Genomic DNA, 23,790 nt, shown 5'->3' with positions numbered 1-23,790 from the left:
CCGAACTCGTTTCTGCAAACGGGTTCTTTTGAATTATTTCAAAGAACCGACTCAGTGATTCTTATACATTAGAACTTTAATACACAGACTCACACTTTCAAATAAAACTATCTGCAGACTGCTGCTTGTATTTTTTTCTGATTGTAAATATTCGTGTTTGCTGTAATTTGATGTATCGCAGACACTGGTCTATAGATCAGTGGTCGCATATCAGTTTGTATAGTAACCATGCTTCAGCAGCTGTTATATTGTAATACTGACTAGAATCAAGTCGTAAAGATTATATTTGTAACATTTCTGCCTTTTGGATATTAAAGTAACTTTTTATTATATCATACAGTACTTGGTCCACTCTCTTATTAGCTCAATGTTCATTTTTCTATGATCCGACTCAAAAGATTCCCTGATCATACAGGCAGTGATTAGCCAAAATAAATTATACATATATATGTGTGAGTGTTTGTGTGTGTATAAAGTATTCATCAATAGAGGTCAAGGCACAGATCACAAAACAACATATATTTATTTTTTCAACAGTTGTAAGCACCACATAGAAAAGAAAGAATAAAAGGCCAAATAAATAAAGAGATTGAGATTTTAAGTAAAATGTGACATGTGCTTTCTGGACATCAGTAGGAACCTAAATTTAGCATTTATACCATTTTAATGTCAATGCTAATAGTGTCAGTGACTAGGAATGGTGCATGAAACAAGACAAATCATATACAGAACAAGCATGCAGCTGAATTTAGTCTCAGCAGTGTTGGGGAGGAATTTGCAATATTACAATGCTACAGAAAACAATTTGAGGCTACAAAAACCTCTGAAATATAACAGGAAAAACTTCTAATTTAGAAAAACATTTTTGTCCCTGACATATGAGACCACGGTATTTCTGTGTTTTAGACTTTTAAAAATCATGATCTCACTGATGTACAATCTTCAAACCCATTTAAAACAGCCCCTCTCCATTCTTCCATTTGTTGGCTTTACTGCATGTTTCTGAGTTCCTGGTGAAGGTTCGAGGGCTAATGTGGGCAATAAAATCCGTCTGAAACCGTGAATTTGGTGTGCGTTGCCGTTTCCTTTCACCTTGTGTGGTAAAGAACGCATCCTGGAAACGCATGCTGGATGCCGTGGACTGCAAAGCACACATATTCAATTACACACATATACAATACATTCAAAAGAAAAACATAGAAGGTCAAATATTCCTTTAGCACTGATTAACATTGTGTGGATTTAAGAATGAATCTCTCGTTTTAAAATCTTCCTGGTCTACTGACATTTGTTATGAGATATTTATTCCGGAGAAGTTTAAAAATATCTTCTTTTATGTGTCACAGACAGTCTTAATGGTTTGAAATGATGCAAGAGTGGGCAAATGAGGACAGAGTTTTAATTTTTGGGTGAGTTAGCCTTTTAAAGAAAGTTCAACAAGTGAGAACTCACCAAACGACCTTTGACATTTTTGGGCAGGTCTTCATCCAGCGTGTAAATGTCCTCTCTCTTCGCCAATACCTGGGATCCATCTTCAAATTCAACCTACAAACAAGAACACAGGACAAACCATGAACAGTTATTATGGAAGCAGTAGAGCAGCAGTACTAGAGAATATGACTATAGAGTGTGTGTACCTGATACATATATGAAGTATTAGAGCCAAGGTACTTGGCTCCATAAAAAAGTCCATCAGGCCACTTCACCTGAACAGCCTCCCCCACTTCAGGAGCCCCAAGCTGGGCACAATCTCTGCTCTGCAGGGCAAAAAGAGAACAGATTTCACTCTGATGTCAGGATACCAAACTAAATACTAAAAATATTGTATGTACTGTACAAATGCATGACAAAAATATGTAGATGTTTTTGTGAAATATAAGAGGCTGTCAACTTTGTAAGCATATCAGTCCCGGCGCCAGGACACACGACCAGGGGAGGCATAAATAAATCTTGAGAAGTGGGGGATGGTGTTTGTGTGATTACTCCAGCTTTCAAATATGTATACGTTAATTTGTTTGTCATTTAAAAAAAACTTTATAATGCTCATTAAGGGAATAGATCTTTGGATTAACATCATGAAAATTCACCCATTTCTCCCGAAATACCTGAAACTCTCACTCTTCTCCTCGTTCACTGTTGAACTAGGAGAAGCTTAAAATGATTTTTTTTAGTAAACTACACAACGTTTATGTGAATAAAACACATTGTCAGATTTTAATTGAAAGGATTATTATTGCCACTTTTCTTAAGCCAAGAACACACCACATGACTGTCATGCTGATAATGAATGCCTATTACGACTGGGTCTGTTCCAGTTGGGCTACGTCGCTGTTGGCAGTTGGCAGTCGGCAGAAAAATTACTTGGATTTCCAGAAAAACCTCAACTGTTCTTGTCATAACAAAGAAGGCTATGCTATTCATAACATATAGGCTATGCTATTCTTCATAACAAATGTTCTTATTAACGAAGATATGAATAAAATGAATAGCTATTCTTCAAAACAAATTTATGAATCACAACTATATATATATATATATATATATATATATATATATATATATATATATATATATATATATATATATATATATATACACACTATATATAAGCGTTTGGTTCCAAAACGTGATAAACACCATTTAAATTTTTGGTGCCACTTTATATTAGGTGGCCTTAACTACTGTGTACTTACATAAAAAAATAAGTACAATGTACTTATTGTGTTCATATTGTATTGTAAAACACTTTTGCTGCTATTGAGGGGGGATAGGGGTAAGGTTAGGGAGAGGGTTGGAGGTATGGTTAAGTTTAAGGGTGGGTTAAGGTGTAAAGTATGGGTCAACAGTGTAATTATAAATGTAATTACAGAAATTAAATACAGATGTAATTACATGTCGTTTTTAAAAAAAATATAAGTACAATCTAAAAACATGTATGTACACAATAAGTACATTGTACTAAATCATTAATTAAAATGTAAGTAAATAGTAGTTAAGGCCACTTTATATAAAGTGGGTCCACATTTTTTTTTTAATCAAGTTTCCCCAAAAATCTGTATTTTTTCTGGTCTATATTGAAAAGTAAATTTAGAAATTTACGCAAAATGCGATATTCACAGAGTTGTTAGGTCAAGTTTTCTCCCTTTTTTTCCAAACCGCAACAAAGGCCAATCTCCCTTTTTTACAGGACACACTATATACGCTCAACCAATCACACCACACCATTCAACGCAATCTAGACAGTAATGGAGGTGCTCTGAATACACACGGCAACTTGTTTTTCCTTATCGACTTTGTGATCAACAAACAAGGGCTGCACGATAAATCGCATGTAACTGTCATGTCATCAGTAAAGCCGGTTCTGTGATTAATAGTACCAGTAAAACTCCATCACGTGCTTTCAGATGGAAATTATTCAGACACATTTAATACACAGAGCCATAGATCACTGACAAGCTATTTCTTTCATTAGATGAATCGCATTTGATTATGAACACGATATTGTGTAGCTTGTCAGTGTTAATGTTTTTATTAATGCCATTTATTTTTTTGTTAATACAGCACATAGCACTAGTCAACTAAATTACTGTAACATACATGCTTAAGAATAAAGGTGCTTCACAATGACATAGAAGAACATTTTTGTCTAAATGGTTCCATAAAGAACTTTTAACATCTGAAGAACTTTGCTGTTTCACAAAAGGTTTTTTTGTGGCGAAAGAAGGTTTTTCCAATTATAAATAGGTAAGAAAGATATGGTTCTTTAAAGAACCTTTAACTGAATGGCTATTTGTGCAACCAAAAATGGTTCTTCTATGGCACTGCAGTGTAGAACCTTTTGAAGCACCTTTATTTTTAAAAGTGTAGCAAAGATGATTGTACTTTTGGAAGTTTAATTATACAATTTTATAATAAATCTTTGAAAATCGAAATCTGGATTTGAACATTAAGAACATTAACGTTTGCTGTACTAATAAAATAAACATTTAAATACACAAATAGCATTTTTAAATGACTTTTGTTTCTGAATAAATGGAGCAGTCATGTTTTATTCGTGTAGTGTGCTCCCTGCTTCAGACACCAGTGCATTGATTTAACAAACTCATAAACATCAGTGAGTATTTAACAAATATTTGTTTTTTGTTTTTTTTTGCTAGCAGTTCATTTAAATGTCTGAAACCTAAAATCAATTTTATGTGGTTTAAAACACTGGATTATAGTGATATAAGCTATGAGAAGCTCTGAACGTGTTACTGGCTCAGCTCCAGACAAAGCGTGAAAAAATGTTTCAATTTAGCAGTGAATGCTCTAAATACACTGGTGACCATCCACATGTAATGGTTAAAATTAAAGTAGTTCGAGGGGGTGGAGGGTGTCAAATTGGATTTTGAGGGTGCACAAATCGGATCAGAAGGGTACCCCTCGTTTAAAATGTCAGTTTAGATTGCATTCCGAGTTTAAAATCATATTCCAGGTGTGGAGGGGTGGGTCCTTCAGTTCATTGCAGGGGGGCTTCAGAACGTCATGGTAGGGCTTAGCCCCCCACCCCCCCTTGACGATGGGCCTGAAGCATATTCTGTATTTTTTATGCTTAAGTTTGTTTTCATGCTTTTAGCTCGCTGAAAACATGCCTCAAGATATTCACTGGAACAACTGATGGCTAGCAGCATAAGAAACACTCACCACAATGTCTTCAGGGAATGTATCATTGCTGAATGAGCCATCATCAAACATAACCTCATAGAATGTCTGGGCCATGACCTGGGTAACACAGGAGCTGTAGTAACGAAGATTTTTGTGTTTGGAGATCACCGTCTGGCCAACTTCTAATTCACTTTTGCTAACTTTCACTTTCTGGGGGAGAAGAAAAAAATTCTTGATGATGGGCCGATTATGTGATATTTTCTCAGTCTGTTTTTTAATAGGTTAAAAAAATGGCAATTCATATGGACAATGACATGAATATGCATTTTCAAAAAAAAAAATTTTTTTTGAATGTCAAAGCAGTTGTGAAAAGTAGTATAATTAGAGTTTGACATGTTTTTTTTTTAAAGGTGCCATAGAACGCATTGATGCAATATTTTAAATTGTTATCTGATATCTACATAGAAGGCTCAGGTAAGGGCAAAAAATCTCCAGAAACGGTCATACATGTCCATTTACAACCCTAGGGACTGTCCCTTGAATTATAGTCTGTTTTTACCTTATTTGGAAGAGTCATGAATAATAATGTTGTGCTCTGCTCTGATTGGCTGTTTCACAGTGCGGTTCATTTCAGTTGCTCACACAGCAGGAATAAAACACAGGGAAAATATATATTTCAATATTGTCTCTCGCAGTTATATCATTGTAATTAATTATACTGCATATAACGTGTGCATCAGGTAGCCTCTATTAATATATGAGGCATTGAAACTGCTTTCGAATGCACGATCATTTTACTTTCACTTTCAAGGTTTGCAATCACACATTCTCTGTCTAAACTACAGTGGCAGAACTTAACACATTTTACATTACATTACATTTAGCAGATGCTTTAATCCAATGTGACTTTCAAATGAGGACAATGGTATGGAAGCAATCAAAATAAAAAAAGCAATGATATTCAAGTGCTTTAACAAGTCTCAGTTAGCTTAACGCAGTTCACGAAGCAAAGGTTTTTTAAATAATATAATAAATTAAAAGAAAACCGACAGAATAGAAAAGGAATAGAGCAAGCTAGTGTCAGATGTCTTTTTGCTTTTGTTAATTGTACAATAAATGAAAAGAAAACCGATAGAATACAAAAATATTAGAATAGAATATTAAGAATAGATTTTTTAAGAATAGTATTAGAACAGAGAGTGCTAGAGATAGAGGGTCAAATAAAGATGGAAGAGATGTGTTTTTAGTGGATTCTTGAAGATGGCTAAGGACTCAGCTGCTCAGATTGGGTTGGCCAGGTCATTCCACAAGACAGAACATTTAAAAGTCCGTAAAAGGGATTTTGGGCTTCTTTGGGATGGCACAATCAAGCAATTTTAACTTGCAGAATGCAAGCTTCTAGAGGGCACATAAGTCTGAAATAATGAATTTAGGCAAAGGGATGCAGAGCCAGTGGTGATTTCGTAAACAAACATCAAAAACTTGAATTTTATGCAAGCAGCTATTGGTAGTCAGTACAAATTGATAAACAGATGTGTACCATAGATTATTTTTGTCTCATTAAAAATTAATATTTCTGCTGTGTTCTGGATAAATTGTAAAGGTTTGATAGAACTGGTTGAAAGACCTGACAAGAGAGCATTGCAATAGTCCACCCTGGACAGAACAAGAGCTTGAACAAGGAGTTGTGAAGCATGTTACGAAAGAAAGGGCCTGATCTTCTTGATGTTGAATAAAGCAAATCTGCAGGACCGGACAGTTTTAGCATTGTGGTCTGAGAAAGTCAGCTGATCATCAATTCTAACTCCAAGGTTTCTGCTCTTATTGAAGGAGTTATGGTTGATGTGCCTAACTGGATGGTGAAATTGTGATGAAATGATGTGTTTGCTGGAACCACAAGCAGTTCTGACTTGGCAAGGTTGAGTTGAAGGTGATGGTCCTTCATCCAGAAAGAAATGCCTGTTAGACAAGCTGAGATGCGAGCAGCTATCGTCTGATCATCAGGATGGAATGAAATGTAGAGTTGAGTGTCATCTGTAATACAGTGATAAGAAAAGCCATGTTTCTGAATAACAGAACCTAGTGATGCCATGTAGACAGAGAAGAGAAGTGGTCCAAGAACTGAGCCATGAGGCACCCCAGTAGTTGACTTGGACACCTCACCTCTCCAAGATACTTTGAAGGACCTATCTGATAGGTAAGACTCAAACCACTCGAGTGCGGTTCCTGAGATGCCAATAGGGTTGACAGGGGGATCTGATGTTTAACGGTGTCAAAAGCAGCAGACAGATCCAGCAACATAAGTATTGAAGTACTGAAGAAGTATTGGAATCCGCTCTTGCCATTCTTAGGGCTTCAACAACTAAGAGCAAGGCAGTCTCGGTTTAATGTCCACTTCTGAAACCAGACTGGTTGCCGTCAAGGAGGTTGTTCTGTGTGAGAAAGGCAGAGACTTGGTTGAACACAGCTTGTTGAAGTGTTTTTGCAATGAAAGGAAGAAGGGAAACTGGTCTGTAGTTCTCTAAACGAGATGGGTTAAGGGTGGGTTTCTTAAGTAGTGGGATTATATGATCCTGTCTAAATGAAAACACCAGTGTGGAAGGCATATGTTGATGTAAGTGAGTGCAGGTAAAACTGCAGGAGAAATGGCTTGAAGGAGATGAGATTGAATAGGATAAAGCAGACAAGTGAATGTCGTGACATTTGCCAAGTACAGTAACCCATACTCGGAATTGATGCTCTGCATTTAACCCATCCAAGTGCACACACACAGCAGTGAGAAGTGAACTAACCTTGATCACACACCCGGAGCAGTGGGCAGCAATATATCTAGCGCGCGAGGAGCAACTAGGGGTTGCCTCAAGGGCACTTCAGCACTGTTCATTCACTCCCTCCCACCTACAACTCCTGCCAGCAATCAAGACTCGAACCGGCGACCTTTTGGTAACTATTCCAAGTCTTTAACCATTAGGCCACAGCTGCCCCTTTGGTTGTAGTAGGATGATTAGAAAGGATGAGACTTCTTGCCTCAGAGAGTGAAGAGAAAGATGAGAACAAGTGTGTGTTTGCTGGTAAAATGTGCTTGACAGATTGTGGTGTGGAAAATTGTGCACTGATGTTTTTAATTTTATTAATGAAAAACATGGCAAAGTGGTCAGCTATAAGAGTTGATGCAGGAGGGGGGGGGGGGGGGGTTGCAAGATCATCTTGATGATTTTACATAATCTGATTTTACAAGATCAGATGCTTGTCAGTGGTGCTCAGGATCTTTAAATCATTCGCCATCATCCTCAGGCATCTCTCCTTACTCTGTTATGTAATGCAACAGGCTACCGCTAGCAAGCAGCTAACCATGTCCCTTCAGTGGCTTGCATTATTTTATTAGAATGCACGTTATTTGTTTTCCATGCCTTTCTGAATACAGACACCAATCCACCCCAGAACATCACATCCCCTGCACAGCCTGGAGCATAACATTTATTTCCATGATCTGCCATTTTCGATATTATCCTCGCTTGTTTCTTCACAGTACCTGCAGAACTTTTGATGATACGGCTGTGCAGGTTCGGCTGGCATAAAACATGGGCGGGTATATGCAATTGTTGGGGGACGTAGAAAAAACAATGGTGTTTGAGGTTCACAGTATGTCATTTCCATGTATAGAACTGTTGTTATTCAGCTATGCCAAGGTCAATACAGTTTTACATTCTATGGCACCTTTAAAATGATATGGCTAACTATAATGTAAGTCAGTATGATGCATGACAAGACCACCATTAAACAGAAATGGATATCAAAGTCAGGACCCTAAAGAATCCCATGAATGTAGTGTATGTCAAGGTCAGTAAGTGAATTTATGACACGGGTATTTAAAAAATCTATTCAGTCGGCACCAATAGCCAGCACTGCTGCGCTACAGGCATCCCAGTTCTAATCCTGACTCAAGGACCTTTCCCGATCCCACCCCCTATCTCTCTCCCAGTTCACTTCCTGTCAGTTCCGATCTGTCCAATTGTAATAAAAGCAAAAATGCCAAAAATAAATCCTTAAAAAAAAAAATATATATATATATATATATATATATATATATATGTCACACACCTGGACTCATTTAATGTGTTTTTGCCCGTGACCCAGTCTCTGTCTTTCCGTGTTTGATTAGTTCCCAGGTGTGTCTATTCTATTCCTCATGTGTTCCATGTCCCTGTTAATTTAATGATTCCATCCACCTGTGTTTCCCCAATTATCTGTTGTACTTAAGCCTTGTCCTTTCAGTTCTGTGTTGTCGGGTCTTCATTACCACTTGCTACTTACGTGTGTCTACCTCTGTGCTCCATGTTGGATATCCCCTGTGTTGGATATATTAAAAGCCTTATTCCGTTTATCCTCGTCTCCGTATTCCTTCAGGCAGCGTAAAACCGTGACAGCAGACCCGACCTTCAAAAGAGAAAGTAGAAAACTGCGTCTTTCCCTCCGTTTTGCTTTCGTTTTTTCTCAGTCTTTTTGTTTTGTAGTGTTTCTATGGATCCCCTCTATCGTCCCGAATTCCTCATCCTCCTGCTGAAGCAGGAAGGGCGTTCTCTCGAGGACCATACCAGACAGTTTTTCCTATTAGCTAATGCCACCAGCTACCCGGACGGCGCGCTCTGCACCTTCTACAACACCAGCCTGAACTCCAAATGCAGAGCGTTGTCGTCCGAAGATGGTCCTCGAGAGGATTTCGCCGCATTCGTGGAGTGGACTCTGGCGAGAAATGGCTCATCTCTCACCATCTGCCCCATAGAGGACCTCGCCAGCCCCACTCCCGACCCAGAGACCAGCCAGCCACCATCACGCCGCACGGAGCCAGAGCCCACCGCAGCCGCAGAGCCCGAGCCATCCACTGACAGGGAGCCGGATCTCGAGAGCGCGACTGACCAGGTGTGTGAGCCGGCAACACCGTGCATCGTGGGAGTCCTCGTGGAGATCGAGGGCGTGGAGGAAAGCCCTGCCCACACTCCTGCGACTGAGGGTGAGCTGTATGCAGTCTCTGAAGATCATATGGAGCAAGTTCAGGATCTGATGGACTGGTCTATGGAGGTAATCCCTAATTTTCCTGTTTCCCCGCTGGTTCCGTCCAGCCCTGATTCCCCTGTATACCCTCTCAGTCTCCCACTCCTACCTCCTCCAGTCATTTCCTCTGCTCCATTTCCGCTGGTTACGCCCAGCCCTGAGTTTTCTGTTTCTCCGCTGGTTACGCCCAGCCCTGAGTTTTCTGTTTCTCCGCTGGTTCCGCCCAGCCCTGAGTTTTCTGTTTCTCCGCTGGTTCCGCCCAGCCCTGAGTTTTCTGTTTCTTCGCTGGTTCCGCCCAGCCCTGAGTTTCCTGTATCTCCGCTGGCTCCGCCCAGCTCTGAATCTTCTGTGTCTCCGCTGGTTCCGCCCAGCTCTGAATCTTCTGTGTCTCCGCTGGTTCCGCCCAGCTCTGAATCTTCTGTGTCTCCGCTGGTTCCGCCCAGCTCTGAATCTTCTGTGTCTCCGCTGGTTCCGCCCAGCTCTGAATCTTCTGTGTCTCCGCTGGTTCCACCCAGCTCTGAATCTTCTGTGTCTCCGCTGGTTCCGCCCAGCTCTGAATCTTCTGTGTCTCCGCTGGTTCCGCCCAGCTCTGAATTTTCTGTGTCTCCGCTGGTTCCGCCCAGCCATGATTTTTCTGTTTCACCGCTGGTTCCGCCCAGCCCTGAATCTTCTGTGTCTCCTGTATTCCCTCCCAGCCTCCCTCTCCCGCCTCCTCCCAAACCTGCTGGTCCCTCTACTCCTCTTTCGCTGGTTCCGTCCAGTCCTGATCCTCCTGTCCTTCCTCCCACCCTTCTCCTCTCTCCTCCTCCTAGACCAGCCAGTTCCTCGTCATCCCTGCTGGTGCCAGTCAGTCCCGCAGCTCACCCTCAGTCCGCGCCATCGGGGCGCGGTGGTTCGCCGCTGGACTGCCAGTCTCCAGCTCCGCCTTGGCGTGTTAAGGCCCTGTCTCCGCCTCCAGCCTCCGAACCCTGGACTCCTCCTCGGTCCTTCGACCCAGCGGCTCCGCCTTGGCTCTTAGCTCCCTCGTCTCCACCGTGGCCTGTCATCCCACCTGCTCCACCGGGCTCCCTCGTCCCTCCGGCTCCACCTTGGTCAGTCGTCGACCATCCGCCGCCTCGGGACTCCACTCCTCTGGTTCCACCTCGTCTTTCCATCCCTCCGGCTCTGTCAGGCTCCTCCTTCCCTCCGGTTCCACCTCCATCCTCGGTCGCTCCGGCTCCACAGCGGTCTGCCAGGACCCCGCCTCCGCCTTGGTCGCCTGAGCCTTCTGCTCCACCTAGGCCCTCCGGAACCTCGTCGTCACCCTGGCTCTGCGGCTGTGCTGCTCCATCTTGGGCTCCTCACCCACCGGCGCAGTCTCCGCCTGTCGGCCCCCTGGTGTCGTCGACCCTTCCTTCACCATGGCTCCTCCCGCCGTCGACTCCACCTTGGATCTCCGTCCTGGCTGGTCTCTGGTGGACCATCTGGCTCCTCCTGCTCCTGTCTCCTCCCTGGCTCCTTCCTCCGTCGTCTCCTCCCTGGCTCCTCCTTCTGTGGTCCCTGTCTGCTGGCCCCCTCCTGGGAGTCCGTCCTCCACCGGAACCTCCTCCCAGGTTCCCACCCATGCCTCCCTCTGTTGTTTCTACGGTGCGAGGACGCACCTACCGGGAGGGGGGAGTACTGTCACACACCTGGACTCATTTAATGTGTTTTTGCCCGTGACCCAGTCTCTGTCTTTCCGTGTTTGATTAGTTCCCAGGTGTGTCTATTCTATTCCTCATGTGTTCCATGTCCCTGTTAATTTAATGATTCCATCCACCTGTGTTTCCCCAATTATCTGTTGTACTTAAGCCTTGTCCTTTCAGTTCTGTGTTGTCGGGTCTTCATTACCACTTGCTACTTCCGTGTGTCTACCTCTGTGCTCCATGTTGGATATCCCCTGTGTTGGATATATTAAAAGCCTTATTCCGTTTATCCTCGTCTCCGTATTCCTTCAGGCAGCGTAAAACCGTGACTATATATATATATATATATATTCAATGTATATGGTATGCTGTTCTTGTTTTAAGTGTGCTGGTTAAACACAACCTATTAAAATATACTCACAGAACTGGAGCTCCGTGACTGGTGCCTGTGACAGGTGATGAAAACCACATACGGCCAATCATCAGGCTCCATGAGCACTCCTGCTGCGTGTGCACAAGTGACATGGAAAGAGGTTGGGCAACGACCACACGAGCACTGAATACATGCTCCGGACAGCTTCTTTATCCTGTTACGGCAATATATACACTTCTACAGAGAGAGAGAGAGAGAGAGAGAGAGAGAGACAGAGAGTGCACAGATGACAACAAAAATGGCAATACTTTGTCTAAACAAGGAAACAGCAGTGTAGGAAACATTCATTTTAGTTTTAGTACTTCACTGGTCCATCAAAACACATCTTTGATGGGCTGTTAAGACTTTTACACTTGTTTTGCAATTTCTATGGTCTATAAATGTGTTTATAACTCACCAGTTTATATCTCTGTACAGGTATGGCACTGATGTCAATAGGAGCTCTCTTCACCACATCAATGAACTTCACCTCAGGGAGACCCACAGCACACATCACATGGACCCATCTATAGGATGTTTAATGAATGAGATGCTTGATGCATTCACTAGTACTAAGAACACGATCCTGACCAAACTCTTATTTGCTTATTATTTAAAATACCAGAGAATGTGAAAAAAACATACTCAATCTTCTTCTCTGTTTTGTATTTAATAAAATACTATATTAGTATTAATGGATCTGAATAATGGAGATTACCTGTCATCTGAGGTTCTTTTTAATGCACCTCCCCTCAGGTTACACAAACAGCATCCCTAGTATAGAACAGACACACACACAAACAGAAACAAAAAGTCACACATATATACTGTGTGTGTATGTGTGTGTGTGTGTATATATGTATATATATATATATATATATATATATATATATATAAAAGGCAAGCAAAATTGTAATTAGACCATAAATCATACTGATACAGAATGACAGAATTAATACATACAGCTGCCAGGTCTCCGCTCACACATCTGTCGCATGTCCACACTGGACTGACATCATGAGTAGCAACACCGTAGCAACCTGTGGACCAATTAAAACAAACTTACATTCTGTACTAAGCCAAGTTATGTGTTTGTGTGTATGCTTACTTAAGATAAGTATTAAATGTGTACACCACTTCTTGAACACATATACCAAAGAATGCTTTATAATAGGTGGAAAAAGCATGAAATTATTTGCAATCATTTTATTCTAATAAAAGCCCAATTTCACACCCTTTTGGAACAAAATGCAGTGGGAAATGCATGACAATAAAAATGTTTTTCTTCCACACTATACATCTATCAAGGGTCTAAAATTGAGTTGAAATTGATCATTTTCAGATAATATTATAATGACCTGCTTTAGTACAATGGCAATATAAAAGCCAATTAATTTAGCAATAGCATGGTACCTTAAAGGGATAGTTCACCCAAATCTGAAAATGATGTCATCATTTACTCACCCTCATGTCGTTCCAAACCTGTATGAGTTGCATTCTTAAGCAAGCAGAAAAGAAGAAATTTTGAAGATTGCTGGTAATCAAACATTTTTGGGTGAACTATCCTTTTAATAAAAAAAAAGTAAAAAAAAAAAAAGTAAATGAATGATTAATATTTTTATTGTTTATTATAAATGGGTCTTCATACATGAAAATAATACTTTATACAGTAAGTACAGATATTAAACTTATGTATTTAATAAATTTTATGCACTAGCATTAAAGATTTTTTTTAAATAAATTATTACCTTTATTCAGCAAGCATATATTTCATTGATCAAAAGTGACAGTTAAGACTTTTACATAGTTACAGAGCATTTCTATTTTAAATAAATGCTGTTCTTTTAAACTTTCTATTCATCAAAGAATCCTAAAACAAATGATCACCACAAAAAGTTTTCAACATTTATAATAATAAAATGTTTCTTTAGCACCAAACCATTATATTAGAATGATTTCTGAAGTATCATCTGACACTGAAAACTGACGTGATTGATGCTGAAAATTCACAATATCACAATAACAGATTAAATAAAAATTCTATCTAGGAATTTTTTTGTGTGTTAGGTTTGTTGTTGAATGCTCTCAGGGACGTACTGGCATGAACTTGAACACAGCAACTATTACAGGCCACAAGAGGACTGGATCCATCCTCCTCTAGAAGTGTGTTCAAGGGACATGGACCCTCCTGGTAAGCAAAGCAAATTTCAGGAATCAGAGGTTGTGATCTCAAGCCCGCCTCCTGTGAACATGATCCCGGAGACTCTGTTGCAGCATTCATCAAGACATCATGCCTTCTCTCCTCAAAATGATCAGGCTGTGAGAGCAAAAACAAGAGATTGAAATATCTGTATGACACAAAGCACAAATACACAAATCAATACATAGTATCTCTATACAAAAGTTACCTGATAGTATGGCATGAAAAGGGTGCAGACAGCACAGTGTGGAGAGGTGTTAGCTGCAGTTGTGTTGTACTCTCGTTCATATTGAAAATGAACTTTTCTGTGTTGCCACAGATGTGCTAAAGGCTTTGCCCATTCCTCAGCTTCTGGTTCCTTTTCTTTAGTTGCACAGTCCTCTAAAGTCTCTGAGACAGACATACAAATAAATATTGACTCCAAGGCTGTCAGTTTAACATGTTAATTTAGTATAATTAATTATGTAACTTCACACTGCTTCTTAAAATTATACGTGTGCATGATGTGGAGCAAAAATGTCAGTCTGCACATATACATGGATAAATAATGAAAAATACTATAGACTGAATGCAACAATGTAATATTAGTGCAATTTTGTCTAATGACAGTGGGTGTAAAGATAAATATTCAGGAGCCAGGAAATATTTGGAATATAATAAAACATAGTATGTTATTAATAAAAGTACTAATACAACAATTGTTCAAATTTCTATTGTTTATCGCTCATGATAAAATTGAAAGTGGTTAAACAATCACCATCATCGCTGGCAGCCTGCTGTTTCACAGCACTTGGCACTGCTCTTGCAGTGGGTTTTCTGAGGGGGTGACGCCAACTCTTGGCTATCTTCTTAACAGTTTGCATGTGATACTGTGAGAACAACAAAAAAGAAAAAGAAAGAGGCAAAGAGGACATTCAGTGAGAGAGAGACACTTTCCAAAAAATATAAAATACTGTGCTACCTTTATTGTGCATGTGTGCATATAGTATGTGCACATTTATCAATGCTTTGACACGGTTTGCAAGGTGTTAAGGTGTAAAAAGCAACTAAGTGAGTAAGTGTTCTGATTTGTGTGTGCAGACATAATTCACTGGATTCACAGCAAGTGTAAATTAATATAAAAGTTTATGGTCAGTAAGGTTTTGATACTTTTAATGAACATTTTTATTGAGCAAGGATGCATTAAAGTCACAGTAAAGACTCACAGTAAAGATATATACTGTATATAAAACAAATAATAAAACATACATAAAAATATCTCAATCTCTAAATATATAAAAAAAATAATAGTGAATTTAAAAAAACATTAAATTAAAAGCCCCACCAGTGTATGTGCTTCTCATTTGTATGCAAAATTGAGTTTAGGTTAAGTTTAGATAATCTAAAAGATAAAAATGACACGGCAAAAACAAAATCCAATCAGAGCACATATATACAAAACAAATAATAAAATAGACATAAAAAATACCTAAAATCTAAAATATATACAAAATAAATTACTTTAAAAAAAAAAATAATTAAATTAAAAACCCCACTAGTGTCCGTGCTTTTCATTTGTATGCAAATTTTAGTTTAACAATCAGAGCACATCTTTTATTAAACATGCAGGTAAAACTTTTGACCGTTGAGATTTTACTGTGAGCAGGTTCATCCTGTAGGTTATGATTAAAGTTGAAACCAGGCAATCAGCAAAATGTCTTGTCACCACAGTCACTGTTTGGTCAGGTCAGAATCTAAGAACTATGTTGAGGAGAGGACGCATTTCTTTTCATTGTATAGCACCAGAACTCACTGTACAGACTTCCCCTGGCTCCAAACTTGTTTCCACATACTCAGGGTCACTCATGGCGTTCTCCTCACTGGATTCACTGCTGCTGTCAGCACCTTTATTCCCTGATTCACACGAATCATAGTCGCTCACAGACCCATCGTTCTCTGACTTTGGACCTTCGTAATACTCCTGACCTTTAAACTCTTCCTCCTGAGGTTCCTGAGAGTCTGTCTGCTCACGGAGCACACAAGCTTCAGCTGGTTCCAACTCCAGGTACTGCTCCTTCAGATCAGGAGGTGCGTTTGGAGCCATGTCTCCAATATGGCACTGCATAGGAATGGGCTCCAGGTTGGTCCAAGTCTGAGTGCATGGTGAAGAGTTTGGAGAATCAGGGAACTTTTCTTTTTGGCACCCTGATTCGGACCACATGGTGTAGGGCAGCGAGTCATGGGCATAATCTGTAAGACTGCTCACACCTGTGGTAAGACCAACTACCAGCTCAGGCTGCAAGCTCTCGATGAGCACTGCAGGATTCTGGGAGCTGAGGTTTTTCCAAATGGTGAAGGGTTTGGACTCCACGTAGGGGCCCTGGGAGCATGTGAGAGAGCTTGACTGCTCTTGGAGACTGAGAGAACTTTGTTTGTCTCCACTGGCCATTTCAGAGTCACAGGTGTCCATTGAATCCACATCTGCTACGGTAGAACATTGTAAAATACTCTGACTAGTGATTTTAGAAATGGACTCATTTTGAGTGTTCCTGTCTGCGGATGGGATGTGTTCATATCCTTCCTGTTTGGATTCCTCTGGTGGCCCCCATTTTGAAACTAAGGAAGGAGATGCTGGTTTTGCTCTAAAGGTGTCTGAGATTGAGTTTTGTGATTGGCTTGCACCTTCTTGGAGTGCATCAAAGAGCCAATCGGGAAAATGTCTTTCAGAACAAGTCCCCACATCATCGGTTATAACAGGAGGAGAGTGTGATTTTTCCAGATAGAGAACAGGTGCATTAATGTTGGGACTGTGAGGTCTGTGATTTGTGGTGTCTGGTCGGACAGCGAGAGTCAGCGAGGGCATTTCAGGTGCGAGAGATTGAGGATTGACTCTCTCTTCTATGAGCTCGGGCATTAGAAGAGGCATTTCACTAAATGAAGCATTGTGGATTTCAGAGTTTGTTCTGTTTTCTGAGGTTTCCAAACCCTGAAGAGCAGAGTCTAGACGGATCGAGCTTTGCTCTTTGTAAAGTGCTGATGTGCAGCAATCAATGCTGTTCTCAGTCAAGAGATCGGCAACCTGCTCTTCAGTTTCAATTTTAGATTGTTGGGAATCAGTTTCTGAAAATAAAATGGCAGTACCAGTGGAATTAAGTCTCGGTGAATGGGTCACAGGAATAGAAAGAGCACTCTTTATTGAAACAGGTTCACAGTTTAGTTTAGTCCTTCGATAAGGACTTTCAGCAGTTCTTTCTGAGTCCAGAGTCACATCTACAGTGACGCTGCTGTCTGAGGTTAATTCAGGTCCAGGGTGTGCAGTGGAGTTTGAGTTTGTGGATACTCGACCTTCATTGAAAATTAAAGATGTCTGGGAGCTTGTGTGACCTAGATCGAGATCACTCTGCCTGGATGTGGGGATGAGTAGAGGGGAATCATCTTTGACTTGTCTGGTGGAGTGGGCCAGCAAGTCATTCTCCACTCTTGTTACTTTCACAACACACATTTGTCGGCATGGACCAGTGAGCCCTAAAAAATAGACAAAACAATAAAACCGAGACATAAACAGACATGTAGTTATAGCTGAACTCCAATGTTTGGGGATTTCAATGATTGTGTTTAACAAGTATACAAAACAGTAATCTTTTTTATAACAGTTTCCCTATTTAATATACTTTTCAATGATATTCATTCCAGTGATGGCAAAGCTGAATTATTAACAGTCTTAAATCATTCTGAAATGTCAAAACATTTCTTGTTATTGTCAGTTGAAAACATTTGAGCTGCTGCTTAATATTTGTGTGGAATCAGTGGATTAATATTTTGTGGATCCATTTTTCAGGATTCTCTGTTGAATATAAAAGTTAAAAGAGCAGCATGTATTTGAAATATAAATCTTGTGTCAAATTAAACATGTCACTTTTGATAAATTGGAAACACTTTACATTAAGGTGTCAATCGTTAATTAACATGAACCAACAATGAACACTACATTTATTACACTCTTTATTAATCTTTGTTAATGCGAGTTAATAAAAATACAGTCGTACATTCATTGTTTGTTCATGTTAGTTCATAGTGCATTAATTTATGTTAAATTTAATAATGCATGAAATGTAAAAAGAAATGCAAAATGTTACCGGACAATTGCATCTATTTATTTTAAATGTTTCTATTATTTTCTGCATTTAATCTATTTATTAAACTATTTAGACACTGCTAAATAAAGAATTTAAAACATACTGATCCCAACATTAGTGTGCATTTAATTTTAATTTATTCAGATAATGTATTTTATTTATTTTGGAATTTTTCTGACGGGCCAGTCAAAACATTATACCATAGACCACACGTTTTCATTTGGATTTGACAAAAAATGCTATGTTGTGATGAACTAGGACTAGAACTGTACTAAATTTGAGTGTGTTATCAGATCACATCAAATTATATTTGAAAATTAATAACACAAAATAAATATGGAAATGCATTTACATTTATTTCTGAATTAGAGAACCACTTCAAATGACTCAGCAGTAGCATGGGAATGTGTTAAAGGAGGACATGTATTGTGATTGAAGAATGTATTGTGAGCTTACACAATACCAATAACAGCCTTTTAATTCACCTGAGTACTGTGATTGATTCTGGTGTTTTATTGAGTCTTCATTATCCTCGCTTTTCGATGTTAAAGCTGCTTCTCTACTTCTGCGTCCACCCCCTTTCTCTGGTGCAGAGTCCACAGTCTTCAGTCGTTTGGAGCATGCATGTGGATAATGGAGACTGTTGATACAAAAAGATGAATCATCCACTATCCGAGACTGTGAACTGAACCTGCTAGCAAACAGCATTTTTGTTTCAAACAATATCTATACTGATTGACTTCTGCAAAGAAATTGTTTCTACCTACAGCATCAAATGTTAAGGTCTGATCATTTTTTTGTAAAGTACTTTAAATAGTGTGCTCAAGTACTCAAACTCATACTTAAATACTACAACATTATATATTTTTTTACATTTTAAGTTGAAATTTTCCATCGGATTTCTTTTTTTATTTCATTTAAACGTTCTTTTAATGAACAAAAATGAATTATAATATTTTATTTAACAATAACTACCGTATACTAAAGCAGAGGGAAGAGTGGAAGCAGACTTATAACCCAAATTGCTCAGCCAATGTCTCTTCAAACTATTGTTCTGAAAGCAGTTGACCTGAAAAAGGAAGCTGACTATAGAAGGTTTACCTTGTTGAAACCCTGCTAATACCTTGAGGTGGAAGGTGCTTTCCTGCGACGCCTCTGAAGCCAGCTCTGCAGCTCCGGTGTGGTGCTAGGTGTGGCCAAGGTGTGATCCAATGGACATGAGTCTTTGCCTTGTGTCCAAGCCTGATAGCGATCTGGCTGGAATCGTCTAACAAATGGATCCATGGAGATCTTCACCATGTCCTTACTGCATGTACACTGCAAGAGGAAATTAAAAAAAAAAAAAAAGAAGAGCATCCAATGTTCACCAGTTGCAGACGAAGGTAACATGAAGGTGCCGGATTTCCATCAGCAACAGCTGTTATTAAGTGCTTCTTAGTACCTGCGTAGCAACCTTTCCATAATTGATCCACCGGATACTGGCGAAATTGGTGGATTCAGCACAGTTGAAGCCGTGGTTGAAGCCAGCGTGGTAACCATAGGGAAACGTGATCATAAACTCCCCCGCTTCCTGTGTTATCTATAATAATATATCAGTGTATTGTGAACACATACTTGGCGAAATGAGACACCACAACATTATTCTTAAAACTAAAATAGTTTTAAAAGACTGTGGATTGCCTTATCAAATGGTATGCTGTATTTCTTTAGTACAGAGGGGGATATCAGTGTCATCTTGTGTCTCAGGAACGCCTCACAGCTTTTAAAACTGTTAGGAAAGAAACCTAAAGACAAAGACACATGTATCACGCCCAGCACAACACAAAGTGAATTGTTATATCTAGGTTATCTAGATACAGCCATACACCTTTTTTTGTGGACATGTCCTGTCCAGGATATCTAAATTGCCTAAAATGTCTAGGTTTATGACTTGTTTTGCTATTGATGTGCTCTCTACCGTTCTCATACATTATATGCGTGCTTATTTGAATTGCTTTGACCGTTTTCTGTAGCCACCACCTTCTTGCACAGCATGATTGGTTGATCATATACAATGCCTGCGCGCTTTTGGTCAAACTAATTTTGAGTTGTTACTTTCAGGAAGTATGAAAACAATAAGAAAACAAAGTCAAAACCTGGACATTTTACTGTATGCAAGTATATCTATCTTTAGAAAGTATGCAAAAAATGAGGAGATCAGTTGCAAAAGCCTCTTAGTGCAGTCTGAAATCTTCTTCTAAAATTAGCTTTTTCTTTATCAGGCTCCTATATTTATGTTCAGTTATTTCACTTTAATTGCTTAGAAAATGACAATTAAAGTAAATTCACTGAATTTAAACAAAGTAGCCTGATAAAAATGCTAATTTTAGATAACAATTTTAGATGATACTTAGAGGCTTTTGCATCTAAACTCTTCAAATATATATATATATATATATATATATATATATATATATATATATATATATATATATATATATATATATATATATATATATATATATATATATATATGAAGAGATTTATTTCATATTAGATTTGAATAAACGGCACACTTTTAGTTTTACATAAAAAAAATAATTACCTATGGCAAGACGTTCCAATCTCTTCCCATGCTCTGGAGGGATGGCATACCTGTGAAAATGGTTTTTATTATTATTTTTTTTTAAATGGCAGAATTGTAGGTCCTCTGAGGTAGATGAAGAAAGAAGTTCAAATAGATCCATGCTTTCTCAAGAAACACAGAAAACCACAGAGTCCTACCAGGATTTGGGCTCCCCAAAGTGCAGGTAGTTGATGCTGTAGAGGTCCATGTCCTCCGTGTGCCAGGAGAAGCTGGTTTTCCACATTCCAAAGTACAGATAGGGTGTGTTTACACCCTGAATGGACACTCCACAATCCTCTTCAATCACATCCAAGATTGAGTTCAGGTGCCCGATGTTCCACTCCTTAATGTCCTGAGATAAGAGCAGCAAACATTAGCTCAACTATCACCTGCTTACCACTTCACAGCACAATAAAGAAAGTACCATGGCACTACCAAGATGTTTTCGATTCTTATACATTTCCCCTCATCATTTCACAAATGATTAATGAATATTTTTTGTGTTTTTATTTTTATCATAATTATGGTAATTTATGACCATATTCATTCATCCTTAACACACATGGCATTCGCATTCCATTTGAGAAATGTTATGCTGGACATTCAGAGCACAAGGGCTGTGGTCCACCTGCATCCTCACCTCATCATAGAGCGTGCCGCTCACATCAGCACCATAGATGGGCGAGACGAATGTCAGATTCTTCCAGTACTTCCTCTCCAGGTCTTCATAGTTCAGGTAGCGAGGTGTGCAGTACCTGAGTAGGTAAATCACACATCTCCAGATGGCCTTAACGAATATAGGTCAATCCATCATTTAAAGGAATCTTATTACTGAGTGCAATAGAAGTCCAGCATATATCAATGCATAAAGGAACCAAACCAGAGGTGTTTGTAAACTGCATGGCATTATATGAAACTGTATTTTAAACATAAATATTCCAATAATACTTTCAAAAATTATTTTAGTTTAGAGTTTAATATATGGAGTGTTTATTTATTTATTGATTTCTATTTAGTAAACACATCTGCTATCGTTTATGCACTGCTTTGCTTTTTTGGAAATATGGAAGAATAACCTAGACTGTAGGTTATGGCTGAATACGGTATAAAGAAATGGAAAGAATGTGAATGCAATCCACAGAATATTACTGCATGCACATACTTCGTTTAAATGTAGTTAGAGTAGAATAACAGTTGTCACTTACATGTCACTGTTGGCCAGTCTGCGGAATTCTTGCACAGTGAGCGGTTTCTTCTGGATGTTGTACTGGGTGAAGAGTCCTGATTGGCCAGCCACCATCTGCTGAATAGGTGCTTGAATGACCAAATCATCAATATCATCGTAATTGCGACGTGGCTTCCAGCCCTTGGGTGGAATAATCTGTGGAAGTAATTAAGATTTAAGAAATATGAAGCCACTGTTTTTGGTCCAAGAGAGAGTGTGTGTATATACACTGTGTGTGTGTGTATGTATATATATATATATATATATATATATATATACACACATATATATATTAAGACAATAACAAAATAAAAATGATCATGGTATATTATATTTTATATATTACCTTCTATTATTTCTATTAAAGTTACTACAATATTAAAGGATTACACAATATTATTTGATTACTATCTTACTATTACTACAATTATTATTATATTTTATATATATTTTATAATTGAGTTGTGATCTTTTTTTTAATATAAATAAATAATAATAATAATTAAAAATAAAAAGCCCATCACTCTTTTGTGCTGTCCTCACTGATTGAAAGTAAAACTAACATACAATGGACCTATATTGTGCATTTAGATTTTATATTTTGGACTGTTGTTATTATTATTATATGTACAATACACATTTTACTGTCCATCACATGCATAAACATACCAACCTTGGCCAGTCCAGCACGATGAGCTCCCTGAGACTCCATGTAAACCAGGTACTGGTTAAAGTCCTTAAACTCCTCCATGGTAGGTCTGAAGGTCATGATCTTACACGCAGGGTTAGCCGGGGCACTTGCCCCAACACCTGCCATCCTGACCTCTCCCTGCTGCCTCCCAGAGGCTCTACCTGCAGGGCACACTGTCTGCAATTATACTTCCCCCTTCACAATCATGATTATACAACAAAACATGCTGTTATTAACACAGTAAGAGTTACAAAAGTCCCACAGCTTCTTCTTGCATGCATTTGACTGGCCGTCTAGCCATAGTAACATAATGATGTGGGTCCTGTACGGACTAACACCGACTATGATTTCATCACTGCGATCACTGGCAATCAAACCTACAGATATAATCCAACAGTGTGTTTACTTACATCATTTTCAGTTCTAAAGGAATTTGCCATAAATCCATATTTATAAATGAAGTCAGCCCTATGCATCATAATTCACTATTAAAGCTTAATGCAGCAAGCCCAAAAGTGTCATTTACAAGCGTCTGACGTTATGTGCATGAGTTATTAATGCAGGCCCACTCCCATAATCTGCTGATAAAACAATGACATAAAAGGCAGACTAGATATAGTCGAAATACCTATTTAAAAGCTTATCGCATGAGTGTAAACTGCCTGCGGTATGATTTTTATCGTTTAAACTACACCGTTTACTGTACTCAGATAGGTTTGTTTACAGTTAGCCCATTAGCTGCTATAGTGTCCACATTAAATGTCCACTTTTTCTAGTCTCGTTGTCAAAGTTATTCTCTGAGCGCATAATAGCAAAATGAACCTGTTCTTGTGGGCATAACACATCCGTTCTCTGTCATGTGTAAACGTGATTAGAAATACCTCAGTGTAGTGTTTGTGGGCACGCAGTCCAGTCCCTTTAAACACCCCAGCTGATCTTCATGACAGCGCTCTGATCTCACACGATTTCGTTTCTGCTTCTCTTCATCTCGCTCTGGGTTTAAGAGAGCGCAGCACCATCTGGTGGACTGTATGTTATATAAATGCATTACAAAACAACTTTATTAATCTTTGAGGGGGAGTTTAGTTTTTGGCATAAAAAAAGGTTGAAATCAGATGCAGCACATGTATAGTCAAGATTGTTTGCCTTAAAAATGTGCGTTGTCTTAAATAAAATAGTTAA

The 23,790-nt window shown here is 39.0% G+C and overlaps 1 protein-coding gene across 4 annotated transcripts; it reads right to left on the bottom strand.

Annotated features, from left to right (window-relative positions):
- Positions 1-525: 525 nt before the first annotated feature.
- Positions 526-23,606, bottom strand: kdm4c (lysine (K)-specific demethylase 4C). Of its 4 annotated transcripts, none has more exons than XM_026204044.1 (22): positions 23,490-23,606; positions 22,591-22,769; positions 21,898-22,073; positions 21,333-21,447; positions 20,851-21,044; positions 20,672-20,721; positions 19,768-19,871; positions 19,529-19,666; positions 19,211-19,404; positions 18,573-18,727; positions 15,765-17,476; positions 14,730-14,841; positions 14,181-14,362; positions 13,870-14,089; positions 12,736-12,812; positions 12,491-12,546; positions 12,191-12,299; positions 11,782-11,970; positions 4,684-4,854; positions 1,638-1,757; positions 1,453-1,545; positions 526-1,141 (listed from the first exon to the last, which is right to left on the bottom strand). In XM_026204044.1, the coding sequence occupies exons 2-22, from the start codon at positions 22,732-22,734 to the stop codon at positions 953-955; spliced, it is 4,500 nt and encodes a 1,499-aa protein (XP_026059829.1). In that variant the 5' UTR covers positions 22,735-22,769; positions 23,490-23,606; the 3' UTR covers positions 526-952. The 4 variants fall into 4 exon arrangements, with proteins under 4 accessions (XP_026059829.1, XP_026059830.1, XP_026059831.1 ...); XM_026204045.1 differs by having other exon boundaries at positions 22,591-22,781; positions 23,490-23,585; XM_026204046.1 differs by lacking the exon at positions 4,684-4,854.
- Between the last annotated feature and the right edge of the window lie 184 nt (positions 23,607-23,790).

Source organism: Carassius auratus, chromosome 26 (genome assembly GCF_003368295.1).
Source record: "Carassius auratus strain Wakin chromosome 26, ASM336829v1, whole genome shotgun sequence".
NCBI lineage: Eukaryota > Metazoa > Chordata > Actinopteri > Cypriniformes > Cyprinidae > Carassius > Carassius auratus.
Note: the sequence above shows the minus strand (reverse complement) of the source record. Positions and strands in the feature narration are given on the sequence as shown.